We start from the raw sequence: 19275 nt of genomic DNA, 5'->3' as shown, positions 1-19275 counted from the left end.
AGACAGAGACTCATGTCAATGTGCCCCTGACTCCATTTCTCCAAGCCTGTCTGTCTATAAATCCCTGCTTCCCTAGGTCTCTCCTTTCCTACCTCAGTCCCTATTTCCCTCTGCTCAGTAAAAACTCCAGTATTGCTGCTTTTGAGGGCCTGCCCTCCTCTCTCAATAACTGACCCACATTCATAAAAGACCTGAAGACATTTCCACACTGGATGTGTTGGCTATGATTCTATGAGGGTGGATGGGATTTTTACTGTTTATCTTGGATGGGGAGACGCCTCCAAGCCAGCACAGGCCATGACATGTGACTCTAGCTCAGACATCTCAGTTCTCAACTCCTGACTTTAGGAAAAGCTGGCACTGCTGAGCACTGTGGAAGAGTGGGAGCAATCTCTGGACTTTTGGTCAGTGGTGTACACTGAGCATCATACACACAAACCCTGCATTCTTGATAAGCAGAATGACACCTTTGGGTTTAGCAAGGTACCTGCATGTTTAGAGTGTGATTACTCAGCATATGACTACTAATTTAAGGGGCTTCCCAAGTGGCACTAGTGGTAAAGAGCCCGCCTACCAATGCAGGATATGCAAGAGACATAGGATCAATCCTTGGATGTGGAAGATCCCCTAGAGAAGGCCATGGCAACCCACTCCACTATTCTTGCATGGAGAAACCCATGGACTTGAAGAGCCTGGTGGGCTACAGTCCATAGGGAGGTGATAGTACTTTCAATTTAAAATGTTTATTCTGGGCTTCCCCAATAGCTCAGTTGGTAAAGAAGCCACCTGCATGCAGGAGACGCCAGTTCGATTCCTGGGTCAGGAAGTCCGCTGGAGAAGGGATAGGCTACCTGTTGCAGTATTCTCCAATATTCTAGCCTAGAGAATTGCATGGACTATATATATAGTCCATGGGATCACAAAGAGTCAGACATGACTGAGTAACTTTCACGTCACTTCACTTCACCTTTAAATAGGACCAGTGGATGAACTATATGATCAGTAGAATGAAATAAGCAAATATTAATTCTCCTAACTGCTAAAATAAGACATATTAGAAACTAATATTCTAGGAAGGACTTTCTTGAGTAGATTATATGAGTGTGTCCAGTAACAAAAAACGTCATTGATCCCCAGCATTTAGACCGTGTGAAACAAACATGATGAGAATCAGATTGTCAAATTACCATCTGACTTTTTTCCAGCAACTGAGGACCATTATGATTGCATTTCTTATCTCTGTGGACACTGCCCCCACAAGATCTGGGTAATCTTTTTCTTTTTGCTAAAGTTAATTTTACTGTAGATTCATTAGTAGTTTAACTAGGTCACCAAGGACATTTCTGCTTGTTCCCTTAATGGCTCCCTGTGCACTTACGTAAATAAAACCAGTAAAGCACAAGCTATTTCTATTCATGAATGCTTATACAGTAACTCATTTCTTTGCACAGAGACCTCAGACCATCTTCACTTTTATAGCCAGGGGGAGTTGCTAGCAATTATTTGCCATTGTTTGTCCATTCTTTCAGTCACAGACTTCAGAGAAGTTTTAATAGTATTTTAATCAGAGATAAGAACTCTCATCAGAATTCATTTTCCACGTGGTGATGGTAAAAGCAAAGGTCCTGGTCTCTAAGTCACTGCATATCGCCTTGCATTTGCAGACACTCTTACCTGGAATAAAATGTGGGGCTCAAGGGGATGTCAAAGTTAACTCAAAATTATAGCCGTTAGCATCTAGTGTTTCTCAGACTCAAAAAGAAGTTTTGCATTAAATTTCCTGAAAAGTTATGGGGAACTACCAGAAAGTAAGTATGAAATGTTTGTCGTTTATGTACCTAAAAGTTTGAAAATGGAACCATGGAAGTTTTTGTAAATGCAGTCCCTGGATAAAGGCAGTGAGATCTTTCTGATGGAATAACCTGAGTCCAAGAAGTATCTTCATGTTCAGAGAGGATTTGAAAAGCAATCTGAGCTGCCACTTTCTTCTGTATAACATGGTAAGGAACCTGAACACAACTCTTAAGCATTTTTCTGGGAAGTGATTAGAATTAAGGTAAGAAGGGTAAGAGCAAATGGAGACACATTACTAATACTGGACTCTGATGTGTTTCTAGGAAATCTTCCTTTCTTTCATATACTATTCTATGAGTTCTAGAGGAATGCTGCTGTTGCTGCTAAGTTGCTTCAGTCATATACAACTCTTTACAACACCATGGACTGTTGCTCACCAGACTCCTCTGTCCATGGGATTCTCCAGGCAAGAATACTGGAGTGGGTTGCCATGCCTTTCTCTAGGGGATCATCCCCATCCAAGGATCGAACCTGTGTCTCTTGCATATCCTGCATTGGTAGGTGGGCTCTTTACCACTAGTGCCACCTGGGAAGCCTTCTAGAGGAATGTAGAAGATAAATATGTGTGTATCTTATTGTGAAGGACAAAAGCAATGTTATTTTTAAAGAGAAAAATGAAAAATATCAATTTTCTATAAGTGAAACAGTCATAGCCTAAAAGTCCAGTATTAAATGTAATTTATGTTAATGATTTTCCTCTTCAAGCAATGATTCAAACAATGACGTGAAGTTATCTAAAAATCTCACTCTGCCATTTCCTCTGAACTGTGAACACTAAATTATACATTTTCACAATACGCAATATGGTATTAACTGGGAGTCAGTATGTTGACCAGCATGTTGGCCCTGGGTTATACAAGCAGAAGGAGCTGAGGAGATGAACATTAGCAGTATGAGTGGGAAGACACGTGAATCTCAGAAAAGCATCATGTCTTAGCCTTAGAGAGACATCTGATGGGCTCACATTATTCAAAGGTTTCCAACACTCTGGCAAACCCTTTATCCCATGACAGTAGGTGAGCTGACTTTTCCTGTGAAAGTGTCTAAAAACCCCATCATGCTGTGGCAATCCTCCTCAATAGAAAAGACATAATGCCTTCTCTAAACTCAGAGGGAAATATCACTTAAGACATTTTCTGAGTAATATCTTAAAACATCACATGAAAGAACATTCATGTTACAAAAAAATTGGTGTCTTAATGGGGAGATTTCTTCTATTCATTTACTAAAGTAAGCCAGATGCCCTGGAAATACTGTTTGCAACCAAGACATTTGAAAAGCTGAATTTTAATTAATGTGTTATTATTAGAATTGACACTAAAAATCCTAAGATTACAATTTCCTAGAAATAATTAAGCTTTGGATCTGATATGAACTGGCCCAAATTCTAGCTCTGACACTTCTTAAAAGTTCATTATCACTCTCCTCACTGAGCGTGGTGGGTGAACAGATAGGAAATGCGAGAAATGAAAAGTGCACAAGGGCTTCCTGGTAGGAAGCTCACTTAATAGCCAGGTTTTATTTATTCTCTGTGTCATGTTTAGTCTTTGCTAATATTAATGCCTGATGATACCTGTTCTTTGGGGAAATAGCCGCAGAGTCTATCCTTGGGCCAGACTGCTAAGAACAAAGAGGTGTCCTGAAGCCATGAGAGTAGTAGAAATGATAAGAAACATTTCAAGGATGAGGTGTGTCCTCAGAGAAAGAAGTCATGGCAAAGAAGGCAGTTCTTTCCCTAAGATACATTCTCACTCTTCTGCATCTTGGAGGATATAGCCTCAGAAGGATTTGGGGAGCTGAAATATCTGTGCATAAACTATAGAACCCCAATAAGAATCTTGGAAGTCTAAGGTCAGGATTCTGTTTCCCCAGAAAACCATCAGAACATCCCACTGGTCAGTGATCTGTAAAGGCTTAGGATGGGTGGAACGTTAGATAACAGATGGAATTCCTGTTGAAACAGGAATTCAGGAGAAAAAAAAAAGCATGCTGTTAAAACTGGTACACAAGAGAGACACAAACTAATCTTTCAGCACATTATCTATTAGGAAAGGGGCTCAAAGAAGAAATTCTGGAGGGGCATGGGACTTAGGAAATTTCATGGTAACTCTCATACTGTTCCTCAATTCAGTCAGTTCAGTAGCTCAGTCATGTCCAACTCTTCGTGATCCCATGGACTGCAGCACACCAGGCTTCCCTGTCCCTCACCAACTCCTGGAGATTGCTCAAACACATGCCCATCAAGTCGGTGATGCCATCCAATCATCTCATCCTCTGTCATCCCCTTCTCCTCCTGCCTTCAATCGTTCCCAGCATCAGGGTCTTTTCCAATGAGTCAGTTCTTCGCATCAGGTGACCAACGCATTGGAGCTTCAGCTTCAGCATCAAGACTGTTCCTAAGTCACTCAAATAGTAAAAACAAGATTAAGAAATTATTTGAAAAGGATAATTTTTGCAAAGCATTGAAAATAGTACTACTAAAGCACTGGTGGCTTTTTAATTACCATAAGGTAAAAAAATTCCTTGTTGATATGTTGTACTAACAATTAGGAAAATAAAATTTTTATGCATCTGTTTCTATTACTCAACATTTGTGAGTCTCCTATTCTATACTGAGGATTAGGGACACCACAGTGGCTGCCAAAATTTCAGAGGACTGTGACATAGACATTAAAATTGATCCTGTAACCAGAATGGAAATAAAATTTCAGATGAATGCTTTTCATGAACATTCTGAAGACGAATTTAATGTAGAGTCCAGGGAAATGAAGTATGATTCAATCACTTTTCTACATCATGATTATTGATGATCAAGTAAAAGCTTTAAAATGTGCATCTGCTGCCTGATTCAGAGAAGGCAATGGCAACCCCCTCCAGTACTCTTGCCTGGAAAATCCCACGGATGGAGGAGCCTGGTGGACTGCAGTCCATGGGGTCGCTAAGAGTCGGACACGACTGAGAGACTTGACTTTGACTTTTCACTTTCATGCATTGGAGAAAGAAATGGCAACCCACTCCAGTGTTCTTGTCTGGAGAATCCCAGGGATGGGGGAGTCTGGTGGGCTGCCGTCTATGGGGTCGCACAGAGTCGGAGACAACTGAAGTGACTTAGCAGCAGCAGCAGCAGCTGCCTGATTCACTACTTTATTCTACATAGCTGTTGAAATTTATTTTTATATTCTATTCCTCAGATTAAACACATAATCCATTAATACAGACTTCTTATGTATCTGAAGATAGTGATGAAAAATCACTCTGAAATAACAACATTCATCCTACTAGGATTAACAGACGACCCAAGACTACAGGTTTTTCTTTCAGTGTTTCTGTTTCTCACCTACACTTCCACTGTTGCTGGAAATCTAGTCATTATCCTCCTCACTCTGGTGAGCTCTCACCTTAAAACACCCATGTACTTTTTCCTTCGGAACTTCTCCATCTTAGAAATAATCTTTACGACTGTCTGTGTTCCTCGATTCCTGTACAGCATGACAACTGGAGACAAAAGAGTGAGCTATAATGCTTGTGCCATCCAGCTATTTTTTGTCATCCTCATCGGGGCAACAGAATTTTTTCTTCTAACTGCCATGTCCTATGACCGCTACGTGGCCATCTGCAAGCCCCTGCACTACACCACCATCGTGAGTGAAGAGGTCTGCACCATTCTGGTCCTTTGCTCTTGGCTGATTGGGTTAATTGTCATACTCCCACCACTTAGCCTGGGAGTTCAGCTAGATTTCTGTAACTCCAATCTCATTGACCATTTTGGCTGTGATGCATCTCCTCTTCTAAAGATTGTGTGCTCAGACACTCAATTTATAGAGCAACTTGTTTTAATCATGGCGGTGCTGACCCTCATACTCACACTAGTCTGTGTAATTGTGTCTTACACATACATCATCAAGACTATTTTAAGACTCCCTTTGGCTCAGCAAAGAAAAAAGGCTTTCTCTACTTGTTCCTCCCATATGATTGTAGTTTCCATCACTTATGGGAGTTGCATCTTTATCTATATCAAACCAGCAAAGGAAGGTGTGGCCATTAACAAGGCGGTGTCCCTTCTCAACACTTCCATTATTCCTTTGATGAACCCTTTCATTTATACTCTACGGAATAAGCAAGTCAAACAAGCCTTCAGGGACTCTATTAAAAAAATGGCATTTCTTTCCAAAAATTAGGTGACTAAAAATATTTTATAAAGTAAAAATACATATACATATGGATTTCAATATTTTACTATGTGTTCTAATTCAGATCTACAGAGCAGAACTAAAGATACAGTCTGATTAATCACTGAAATTTCTTTTCTGTTTCTCTGAGAATCATGGCCTGAAAAAAGTGTTATGTCCTTAATCCAAGTAGGCCTTCATTCCTCATGGCTTACTTTCATAAGTAAGAATGAATATAGATTTCCAGAATCTATAAAACCCCTCACCATCCTGATAGCTGAGCCACAGAAAGACAGTAACAAAAATATGAGATGGATTATTTTCTATTCATTCCTCTAGTTTTACAGCTCTTTGGGGGCAAAATTATTTATCTTAGGATTCCCTCCTGATCTAGCATCCACTATCAAGAAGAATAAGTTGGCCTTCCCTGGTGGCTCAAGTGGTAAAGAATCTGCCTGCCAATGCAGAAGAGACAGGTTAGATCCCTGGTCTGGGAAGAACCCACATGTCGTGGAGCAACTAAGCCTGTGTGCCACAACTATTGAGCCTGTTCTCTAGAGCCCAGGAGCCACAACTACTGAGCCTACAAACTGCAACTACTGAAGCCTGTGCCCTAGAGCCTGTGCTCTGCAACACGGGAAGTCAAGGCAATGAGAAGCCTGTGCACCACAACAAAGAATAGCCCCCACTTGTTAGCGAAAAGCCTCCACAGCAACAAAGACCCAGCACAGCAAAAAAATAAATAAATAAAAGAATAGGTAGATGTAATTTTTCTAATCTTGTTTTTCATAATGCACCCCACCTTGCTACAGACTAAAATGGAACTATTTCATTATACTTGCTGTTAAACTGTTTTGATGTTTTAATTTTTTTATTTTTGGCATTACTGCCCTTTGTTTTGTTTTTTCCAGTTTCATTTATATATAATTAGCAAATAGCATTGTATTAGCTTAAGTTATACAACATTATGATTTGATATACATATATATTGAGAAATGGTTACCACAATAAGTTTAGATCTTATCTACCATCTCACATTATTACAGTTTCTATGTGATGAGACCACTTTGAGATGTTGTTTCTCAGTGCACCAGCCCCAAGCATCCTATATCCTGCATCGAACCTAGACTGGCAATTCATTTCTTATATGATATTATACATGTTTCAATGCCATTCTCCCAAATCATCCCACCCTCTCCCTCCAATTCAATATTGTAAAGTAAAATAATAATAAAAGAAAAGAAAAGACGTTGTTTCTTGGCAACTTTTACATAAACTACAGAGTATTTTTAACTCAAGTCACCATATTGTACATTACGTCCTCAGGACATATTTATCTTATGACCAGAATTTTGAGCCCTTGACACCGTTTATGCATTTCCCTCAGCCTTGGCCAACCACCAATCTGTTCTCTGTTCCTATGCATTTGATCTTTTTAGATTCCACACACAGGTGATATCACACAGCATTTGTCTTCCTTCCTCTGTTTTACTTATTTTACCTAGCATAATGCTCTCAAGGTCCATCCATGTTGTCGAAATGGCAGAATTTCCTTCTTTTTATGACTGAATGATATTCCTTTCTATATATACCACCTCTTCTTTATCCATTCATAGACCATCTATGGATACTTAGGTTGTTTACATGTTTTGGCTATTTTAAATAATGCCACAATAAACTTGGAAGTGCAAATATCTCAAAGAAATATGTAATTCCATTTCCTTCAATTACATAACCAAAAGAGGGACTATTGGATCATAATATACTTCTATTGTATATTATAAAGCTATTTTTATATTTAATATATATATGATAGTACTAAACAGAGTGCCAAGGTTCCCTTTTTCCATATACTTACCAATCCTTATCTTTTTATTATTATTTTATTGTTATTGTTATTATAGCCATTCTAACAGGTGTGAGGTGATATTTCATTGAAGTTTTTTTTTTGATTTGCATTTCCCTGATGATTAGTGATATTAAGCACCTTTTCATGTACCCTGCTGGCTATTTTATATCTTCTTAGGAAAAATGCATATACAAGTTCTCTGCCCATTTTTTGCTTAAGTTGTTGAGATATCTTTACTACTAAGTTGTACAAGATCCTTGTATATTTAGGATAAGAACCCCTTTTCAGATATATGGCTTGCAAACATTTTCTCCCATTCCACAGGTTGTGTTTTCACTTTGTTTATTATTTTCTTTTCAGTACAGAAGCTTTTTAGTTTGATTTAGCTTCTCATTTAATTTTGCTTTTGTTGCTTGAGCTTTTGGTTTTATACTCAAAAAAAATCATATCAAGGAGCTTTCCCTCTATATTTTAAGAGTTGTACACATTCAGGTCTTAGTATATGTCTTAAATTAATTTGGATTTGATTTTTGTTTATGGTGTAAGATAAGGGTCTAGTTTCACTCTTCTGCATGCAGATATACAGTTTATCCCATCATTTATTGAAGAGTCTATTCTTTCCCCATTGTGGGTAACCACCTATTTTAGTCCTGCAGACAGTACAGTCACCTAAACAACACCAAAGATCTCTTCAGATCAAACATTTCCACTCTTCTGACCACTATGATAATGAGACTTATTTTATCTGTTAGGTTTAAGTGGTGCCACCTGATGCCTACTCTACAGGCTTCCATCATTCCATCAAATTCAGAGAGCTCTTTTTGATAGCAATATTTCCCATTGTCATCCCTTGCCTTCAAAGAATATTCACTACAGAGTACTTCAGGAAGCCAAGTCTCCTCATCAACAATGTATTTCGCAGAGGCTGATGAATAGAATGTACCCTAGAACTTCCAGGGCTATCCTTATACTACTGTATAAGGCAAGGAAGTATTACATAATAAATCTACTTTAGTATACCAATCTCCCTAAGTCTTTGGATGCATCCTCAACAACATAAAGAAGAAGTTCTGGAATTTCAACTTCATCCAGTGTAGAGAGTCGATGGGCACTGGGGAAATGAACACATTTTCAATAGGTTTCCCATATTTTTCTACATTTGCTTCTTTTTGTCCCCCTTCTCTACAAGGATGTAGAGAATGTTTAAAAACATTAATGTTTAAAAACATTAATGCACATTTAATTTGCACATTTGGGCCAAATAGAGTCCTGTCCAAACATTTGAGAGGCCAGAACTTGAGAGGATAAAACTGTTTCTAATGATTTAAATATTACCAGAATAAACTTTAAAAATCTTCATAAAGATACAGATACATCCAGGCTTCCAGAAGGTAAAATCCATAATGTCTGACATAATCAAAATTCCCAGACATTCAAAGAAGCAGGAAATACAGCATATAATGAGAACAATGAATAAAAATAGACCCCCAAAATTGCACGGATAATATAATTAAAAGAGAATATAGCTAAAATAGCAATATAACTATACCCAGTAGGTTGAAGATTATAGAAAAAGAATATTTTAAGTAAAAAATATTTATTTAAAATATTCAAATCAAACTTACAGAGGTTAAAACTGCACCATCGAGAAAAATAAGCACTGAGTAGTTTTAACATCAATTAAATATTACAGAAGAAAAATTTTGTTAACTGGAAGAAGCAGCAATAAAAGTTCTCTACACAAAACATGCAAAGAAATAGATCCTTAAACAAAATTAACAGAGCACCAGGAAACCGTAAGATAAATTCAAGAGGCCTTATACATTATATAGTTAGAGTCTCCTAAAAATAGAAAGGACTGAAAAAGTTTTTGAAGAAATGAGCAGGTGATGTCAGCAAAATAGTGGAGTGAAAAATAACTTTATCTCTCCCCTTCTATCTACAACCAGTAAAACATCTGCAATGCAACACAAGAATATTCTATCCAGCAAAGTTATCATTCAGATATGAAGGAAAAATAAAGACTTTTCTAGACAAATAATAGCTTAGGAGATTCATCAACACTAGACCTACCTTATGCATGCCTGCTAAGTCACTTCAATCATGTCTTACTCTGTGCAACACTATGGACTGTGTAGCTCACCAAGCTTCCCTGCCCATGGGATCCTCCAGGAAAGAATCCTGGAGTGGTTTGCCATGCCCTCCTTCAGCGGATCTTTCATACTCAGGGATGGAACCCACGACTCTTACATCTCCTGCATTGGCAGATGGGTTCTTTACCACTAGCACCAACTGGGAAGCCCAGACCTGCCTTATAAGAAATCATAAAGGGAGAAGGTTCATAGCAATACAGGCATACCTCAAGAAACAAGGAAAAAGTCAAAAAAATAAACTAACTCTACACCTAAAGCAACTAGAAAAGGAAGAAATGAACCCCAGGGTTAGTAGAAGGAAAGAAATCTTTAAAATTAGGGCAGAAATAAATGTAAAAGAAACAAAAGAGACCATAGCAAACATCAACAAAGCCAAAAGCTGGTTCTCTGAGAGGATACATACAACTGACAAACCACTACCAAGAAACAAAGGGAGAAAAATCAAATCAATAAAATTAGAAATGAAAATGGAGAGATCACAACAGACAACACAGAAATACAAGGATCATAAGAAACTACTATCAGCAATTATATGCCAATAAAATGGACAACGTGGAAGAAATGGACAAAATCTTAGAAAAGTACAACTTTCCAAAACTGAACCAGGAAGAAATAGAAAATCTTAACAGACCCATCACAAGCACGGAAATTGAAACTGTAAGCAGAAATCTTCCAGCAAACAAAAGCCCAGGTCCAGACGGCTTCACAGCTGAATTCTACCAAAAATTTCGAGAAGAGCTAACACCTATCCTACTCAAACTCTTCCAGAAAATTGCAGAGGAAGGGAAACTTCCAAACTCATTCTATGAGGCCACCATCACCCTAATACCGAAACCTGACAAAGATGTCACAAAAAAAGAAAACTACAGGCCAATATCACTGATGAACATAGATGCAAAAACCCTCAACAAAATTCTAGCAATCAGAATCCAACAACACATTAAAAAGATCATACACCATGACCAAGTGGGCTTTATCCCAGGGATGCAAGGATTCTTCAATATCCGCAAATCAATCAATGTAATTTACCACATTAACAAATTGAAAAATAAAAACAATATGATTATCTCAATAGATGCAGAGAAGGCCTTTGACAAAATTCAACATCCATTTATGATAAAAACTCTCCAGAAAGCAGGCATAGAAGGAACATACCTCAACATAATAAAAGCTATCTATGACAAACCCACAGCAAACATTATCCTCAATGGTGAAAATTTGAAAGCATTTCCCCTAAAGTCAGGAACAAGACAAGGGTGCCCACTTTCACCGCTACTATTCAACATAGTTCTGAAAGTTTCGGCCACAGCAATCAGAGCAGAAAAAGAAATAAAAGGAATCCACATTGGAAAAGAAGAAGTAAAAATTTCACTGTTTGCAGATGACATGATCCTCTACATGGAAAACCCTAAAGACTCCACCAGAAAATTACTAGAGCTAATCAATGAATATAGTAAAGTTGCAGGATATAAAATCAACACACAGAAATCCCTTGCATTCCTATACACGAATAATGAGAAAGTAGAAAAAGAAATTAAGGAAACAATTCCATTCACCATTGCAATGAAAAGAATAAAATACTTAGGAATATATCTACCTAAAGAAACTAAAGACCTATACATAGAAAACTATAAAACACTGATGAAAGAAATCAAAGAGGACACTAATAGATGGAGAAATATACCATGTTCATGGATTGGAAGAATCAATATAGTAAAAATGAGTATACTACCCAAAGCAATTTACAAATTCAACGCAATCCATATTAAGCTACCAGCCATATTTTTCACAAAACTAGAACAAATAATTTCAAGATTTGTATGGAAATACAAAAAACCTCAAATTGCCAAAGCAATCTTGAGAAAGAAGAATGGAACTGGAGGAATCAACTTGCCTGACTTCAGGCTCTACTACAAAGCCACAGTCATCAAGACAGTACGGTACTGGCACAAAGACAGACATATAGATCAATGGAACAAAATAGAAAGCCCAGAGATAAGTCCACATACATATGGACACCTTATCTTTGACAAAGGAGGCAAGAATATACAATGGATTAAAGACAATCTCTTTAACAAGTGGTGCTGGGAAAACTGGTCAACCACTTGTAAAAGAATGAAACTAGATCACTTTCTAACACCACACACAAAAATAAACTCAAAATGGATTAAAGATCTAAAGTAAGACCAGAAACTATAAAACTCCTAGAAGAGAATATAGGCAAAACACTCTCAGACATAAATCACAGCAGGATCCTCTATGACCCACCTCCCAGAATTCTGGAAATAAAATCAAAACTAAACAAATGGGATCCAATTAAAATTAAAAGCTTCTGCACAACAAAGGAAAATATAAGCAAAGTGAAAAGACAGCCACCTAAATGGGAGAAAATAATAGCAAATGAAGCAACTGACAAACAACTAATCTCAAAAATATACAAGCAATTTATGCAGCTCAATTCCAAAAAAGATAAACGACCCAATCAAAAAATGGGCCAAAGAACTAAATAGACATTTCTCCAAAGAAGACATACGGATGGCTAACAAACACATGAAAAGATGCTCAACATCACTCATTATTAGAGAAATGCAAGTCAAAACCACAATGAGGTACCACTTCACACCAGTCAGAATGTCTGCGATCCAAAAATCTACAAGCAATAAATGCTGGAGAAGGTGTGGAGAAAAGGGAACCCTCCTATACTGTTGGTGGGAATGCAAACTAGTACAGCCACTATGGAGAACAGTGTGGAGATTCCTTAAAAAATTGCAAATAGAACTGCCTTATGACCCAGCAATCCCACTGCTGGGCATACACACCAAGGAAACCAGAATTGAAAGAGACACATGTACCCCAATGTTCATCGAAGCACTGTTTATAATAGCCAGGACATGGAAACAACCTAGATGTCCATCAGCAGATGAATGGATAAGAAAGCAGTGGTACATATACACAATGGAGTATTACTCAGCCGTTAAAAAGAATACATTTGAATCAGTTCTGATGAGATGGATGAAACTGGAGCCGATTATACAGAGTGAAGTAAGCCAGAAAGAAAAACACCAATACAGTATACTAACACATATATATGGAATTTAGAAAGATGGCAATGACGACCCTGTATGCAAGACAACAAAGAAGACACAGATGTGTATAACGGACTTTAGACTCAGAGGGAGAGGGAGAGGGAGAGGGTGGGATGATTTGGGAGAATAGCATTGAAACATGTATGCTATCATGTAAGAATCAAATCGCCAGTCTATGTCCGACGCAGGATACAGCATGCTTGGGGCTGGTGCACGGTGATGACCCAGAGAGATGTTATGGGGAGGGAGGTGGGAGGGGGGTTCATGTTTGGGAATGCATGTACACCCGTGGTGGATTCATGTCAATGTATAGCAAGACCAATACAGTATTGTAAAGTAAAATAAATTAAAAAAAAAAAAAAAAAAGAATTCCTATACTAAAAAAAAAAAAAAAGAAACCCTAAAGACCCCACCAGAAAAATACCAGAGCTAACCAATGAATATAGTAAAGTTGCAGGATATAAAATCAACACACAGAAATCCCTTGCATTCCTATACACTAATAATGAGAAAACAGAAAGAGAAATTAAGGAAACAATTCCATTCATCATTGCAATACCTAAAGAAACTAAAGACATATATATAGAAAACTATAAAACACTGGTGAAAGAAATCAAAGAGGACACTAATAGACGGAGAAATTTACTGTGTTCATGGATTGGAAGAATCAATATAATGAAAATGAGTATACTACTCAAAGCAATCTATAGATTCAATGAAATCCCTATCAAACTACCAATGGTATTTCTCACAGAGTTTGAACAAATAATTTCACAATTTGTATGGAAATACAAAAAACCTCGAATAGCCAAAGCAATCTTGAGAAAGAAGAATGGAACTGGAGGAATCAACCTGCCTGACTTCAGGCTCTACTACAATGCCACAGTCATCAAGACAGTATGGTACTGGCACAAAGACAGAAATATAGATCAACGGAACAAAATAGAAAGCCCAGAGATAAACCCATGCACCTATGGACACCTTATCTTCGACAAAGGAGGCAAGAATATACAATGGAGAAAAGACAATCTCTTTAACAAGTGGTGGTGGAAAAACTGATCAAACACTTGCAAAAGAATGAAACTAGATCTCTTTCTAACACCATACACAAAAATAAACTCAAAATGGATTAAAGATCTAAATGTAAGACCAGAAACTATAAAACTCCTAGAGGAGAACATAGGCAAAACACTCTCCGACATACATCACAGCAGGATCCTCTATGACCCACCTTCCAGAATATTGGAAATAAAAGCAAACATAAACAAATGGGACCTAATTAAACATAAAAGCTTCTGCACAACAAAGGAAACTATAAGCAAAGTGAAAAGACAGCCTTTTGAATAGGAGAAAATAATAGCAAATGAAGCAACTGACAAACAAGTTATCTCAAAAATATACAAGCAACTCCTATAGCTCAATTCCAGAAAAATAAATGACCCAATCAAATAATGTGCCAAAGAACTACACAGACATTTCTCCAAAGAAGACATACAGATGGCTAACAAACACATGAAAAGATGCTCAACATCACTTATTATCAGAGAAATGCAAATCAAAATCACAATGAAGTACCATTTCATGCCAGTCAGAATGGCTGCGATCCAAAAGTCTACAAGCAATAAATGCCGGAGAGGGTGGGGAAAAAAGGGAACCCTCCTACACTGTTGGTGGGAATGCAAACTAGTACAGCCACTATGGAGAACAATGTGGAGATTCCTTAAAAACCTGGAAATAGAACTGCCACTGCTGGGCATACACACAGAGGAAACCAGAATTGAAAGAGACACGTATACCCCAATGTTCATCACAGCACTGTTTATAATAGCCAGGACATGGAAGCAACCTAGATGTCCATCAGCAGATGAATGGATAAGAAAGCTGTGGTACATATACACAATGAAGTATTATTCAGCCATTAAAAAGAACACATTTGAGTCAGTTCTAATGAGATGGATGAAAACTGGAGCCGATTATACAGAGTGAAGTAAGCCAGAAAGAAAAACACCAATACACTATACTAACGCATATATATATGGAATTTAGAAAGATGATAACAATAACCCTGTATGCGAGACAGCAAAAGAGACAGAGATGTATAAAACAGTCTTATGGACTCTGTGGGAGAAGGCGAGGGTGGGATGATTTGGAAGAATGGCATTGCAACATGTATAATATCATATGTGAAATGAATCACCAGTCCAGGTTTGATGCATGATACAGGATAATCTGGGCTCGTGCACTGGGATGACCCAGAGGGATGGTACAGGGAGGGAGGTGGGAGCGAGGTTCAGGATGGGGAACACATGTACACCTGTGGCATACATGTACACATGTATGGCAAAACCAATACAATATTGTAAAGTAATTAGCCTCCAATTATAATAAATAGACGTATTTTTTTAAAAAAAGAAATAATAGGGAGATTGGCATTGAAACATGTATAATATCATATATGAAATGAATAGGCAGTCCAGGTTTGATGCATGATATTGTATGCTTGGGGCTGGTGCACTGAGACGACCCAGAGGGGTGGTACTGGGAGGGAGGAGGGAGGGGGGTTCAGGATGGGGAACATGTGTATACCCATGGCAGATTCATGTTGATGTATCGCAAAACCAATACAATATTGTAAAGTAGTTAACCTCCAATTAAAGTAGATAAATTTATATTTTAAAAAATGATAAAAAGAAACAAAAAGGCAAAAGCACACAAAACTTTCAGTAAGGTGATAAATAGAAAGACAGAATCAGAAAATTGAAACTCTTTATCAGAATAGATTTTTAACCGCTTTGTTATAGCATAAGGGAAATTAGGAAAAATAGCTATAGCTGCTTCAATTTGGTAACAAACTCACCATATAAAAAGGGATAATTTAAGCCATCAAAACACAAAAAGGGAAGAAGAAAGGGTGGAATCCATATAGGTTAAATAATGATAAGATGCTATCAGTAGAGAAATGAGCTATTTTATCTCTGAGACTTTTTATACAAACCCCATAGTAACAATAAAACATAAATCTAGAGCAGAGATGCAAAACATAAAAAAGAGAAACATCATAGAAAAACTACCAAGCCGAAATGGCAGACAGAAGCACAAGGGAAAAGAAATAAATGGAGACATAGAGCAACCAGAAAATAAAAGACAAAATTGGCAGCACCAAGTACTCATCTATCAATGATCATCCTAAAGGAAAATGGATTGAATTCACCAATCAAAAGATGTGGGGTGACTGGATGGATTAAAAAACGAGACCCAACTACATGCTGCCTAGAGACACAGTTCACCTTTAAAAACAAACACAAGGCTCAAAGTGAAAGGATGGAGAATGAATGGTCCAGGCAAATGACAGCCAAAAGAAAGTTGTCAAGCCATACTCATATCAGACAAAAATTGACTTAAAGCCAAAAAAGTAACAAGAGACAAAAATGGGCAGCATCTAATGATCACTGGGACAATTCATCAGGAAGACCATCTCTGCCATAGTCCACCAGGATGTTTTTCAAAAATGTACCATAAATACAGAGAGAGAGATTTCCTTCTCCCCAGCTCATTCCTCTGCCAAGGAACATTTTCAATCACTCTCTCCCAATAGTAGGAAAAGTATGATGTGTCATACCTATTCAGTGTGAGAAAACTCCATGGAGCAGTAGTGAGTGGCCTGCGGAGAGGAAATACCTGCCCCAGTAAAGGCACCAAGAACACTCCTCTGCTGCATCATCTGACATGAGCATCAAGAATGAAAATGTCCCGAAATGACAGCAGAGATAGTCAAACAGACAGCTTTGCTCAAGGTCACTGGACAGTAATTTGTTGTTCATTGTTCAGTCACGTCCAGCTCTTTGCAACCCTATGGACTGCAGCACACCAGGCTTTCCTGTCCTTCACTGTCTCCCAGAGTTTGCTCAAACTCATATCAATTGGGTCAATGACACTACCCAATTATCTCATCCTCTGTCGCCCCATTCTCCTCCTGCCCTCAACATTTCCCAGTATCTGGATAATAATAAGCTAAAGCAAAACAACAACAAAAAAAAAACATATCCTGGACAATATTGTAAAGTTAAAAAAAAAAAGACATAGCCTGGAAAGAGGCAATTTTTTGTCCAATAGTTAGAATGAAAAACTTTCCGTTGCTTCAAATACCAAAGATCGTTTCATTGCCTACCAGAAAAATCATAAGTAGAAGAAGAAAAAATGAAATACAGGTCAAGTAGCCCTAGAATATCAAGTTTGACATTTAAATGCTAGTGAGTCTTCAATATCAGAACCAGCAACTAGGGTAGCATGGAGGAAGAAGCAAGATCTTTGTACTCAGATAAACTTTTGTTCTAAACTTGCATCACCACTATAGGGCATCCTGATTATTCATTTCTCTTCTCCTTAATTTCCTCATCTGTAAAAAGAGGGTAAGAATGTTTTTTTTCTTCACTTTATCTGAGATTTATGTCAAAGATATATAGATATATAAGTTCTAAATCAATTTTTAGATTCTAGGAATAATCTTAAGATTCAGCAAAGAAATCAAAACAGAATTCAGATGACATCAGACCACACTCAGTGTCTCTCAGGACACTGTCCCCATTGCTATGTGTGTTTTTGCACTGTTCATTAAGCTTCCACCAATTCATTAGTACTTTGGAAACTAGGTCACCAAGGACCATTTTGTTGTTCACTCAAATGTTCCCTGTGCGCTGGTAGCACACTAAACATATAAAAGAAATGTTCTATTACAGAATTTGCAGAGAAGATTGCCTCCCCACCCAGAAAGATCAAATATGCCCTAACAAAACTCAAGAGAAGTCTTCCTTTTCTCTGCACTATCTCTTTTCCCTTTGAACTAACAGAAGAACTTGGAACTCTAGGATTAGATGTCATTTTAGAGTTGACAAGGGAAAAGGAGACTGAGACAGGGATCTTTGTATCAGGAGCCATGAAAATCTAGGAAAGTTCTGTTGATTGTCAGATTCGCCTGTGAGAGGATTTGTGTGTATGTGTGTGTGTGTGTCCATCCGTGCAGGTCTGTATGGAGAGTGAGACTGGGAGCTGAGGCAGGTGAAATGTGAGATTAGGAAAAGAAGTGAATAAAAGCTCCTCACAAACTCAGTGCTCCTCAGACTGTGGTTTCCTCAAAGGCTGCTGCTTATAAAAATTGTCAGAAAATTGTCAGTGTTTAATTTGTCATGAAAGTCTTTTTTTCCATATTCCCTAACTATATGAAAAGGGTGAGTTCAGTCAACTTTTAAATGTGGGTTTTTAGTTCATTATAATTATGCAAAAGGTAATCAACACTCATTTCTAGTATGTTGTGACTGTGGCATGAAAATTCTAACTTCATGTTCCTTCAGAATAACAACATACTATCTCTCCAGTAAACCATTTTCCTCATGAGCTAAGGGAGGGATTTCTGTTTCAAAAACATGTCTGTGAACCCTGAGCCGTGCACCTCGATAACTCACCTTAGGTAAGTGATAATGCTGACAATTTTAGTAGAAAGAAAAGAACCTAAAGAAACTGAAGAGAATAGAAGAATATGAATAGTTACATAGTATAACTGAGGGCTAAGGAACAAACTTGGAGCAGTTATCATCCCAAATATAACATGCATTTTCACTTTTATCTGTGTTACCACATCACTGAGTATGCACCACAGTGAACTGTTATCTCCCACTGGTAGCCTGAAAACTCCTAGAGGGAAGAGATCCAGTTAATGGTTGAATCACCAGTCTCTGATATTGTGCTCTTTATGTAATAGATGCTTATTATTTCTTTGTATGAGTAAGTATAGATTATCTGAATAAACTTTGGACTTTATTTAATAATAATGTATCAGTACCAGTTCATTGGGCTTCCCTGGTAGCTCGGTTGGTAAAGAATCTGCCTGCAAAGTAGGAGACCCGGGTTTGATCGTTGGGTTGGGAAGATACCCTGGAGAAGGGAATGGTTACCCACTCTAGCATTCTTGCCTGAAGAATTCCATGGACAGAGGAGCCTGGTGGGTTGCAATTCATGGGGTCGCAAAGAGCTGGATATGACTGAGTGACTATTACTTTTATTATAGTAACTTTATTCATTATAGTTCTGAACTGCAAATAACCCAAAAGTCCACCATGACTGAGCAAATTGAAAGGGAATATATATGCCAAACATACAGATGATTCTCA

General features: G+C 37.8%; 1 protein-coding gene across 1 annotated transcript; it reads left to right on the top strand.

Moving 5' to 3' along the window:
* The first annotated feature begins 5078 nt into the window (after positions 1-5078).
* LOC138438256 (olfactory receptor 6C2-like) lies at positions 5079-6032 on the top strand. The gene has a single exon (XM_069586429.1). The coding sequence runs from the start codon at positions 5079-5081 to the stop codon at positions 6030-6032; it is 954 nt and encodes a 317-aa protein (XP_069442530.1).
* Positions 6033-19275: the final 13243 nt, after the last annotated feature.

Source organism: Ovis canadensis, chromosome 3 (assembly GCF_042477335.2).
Source record: "Ovis canadensis isolate MfBH-ARS-UI-01 breed Bighorn chromosome 3, ARS-UI_OviCan_v2, whole genome shotgun sequence".
Classification (NCBI taxonomy): domain Eukaryota; kingdom Metazoa; phylum Chordata; class Mammalia; order Artiodactyla; family Bovidae; genus Ovis; species Ovis canadensis.
The sequence above is the reverse complement of the archived record's forward strand: the minus strand, read 5'-3'. Positions and strand labels throughout refer to the sequence as shown.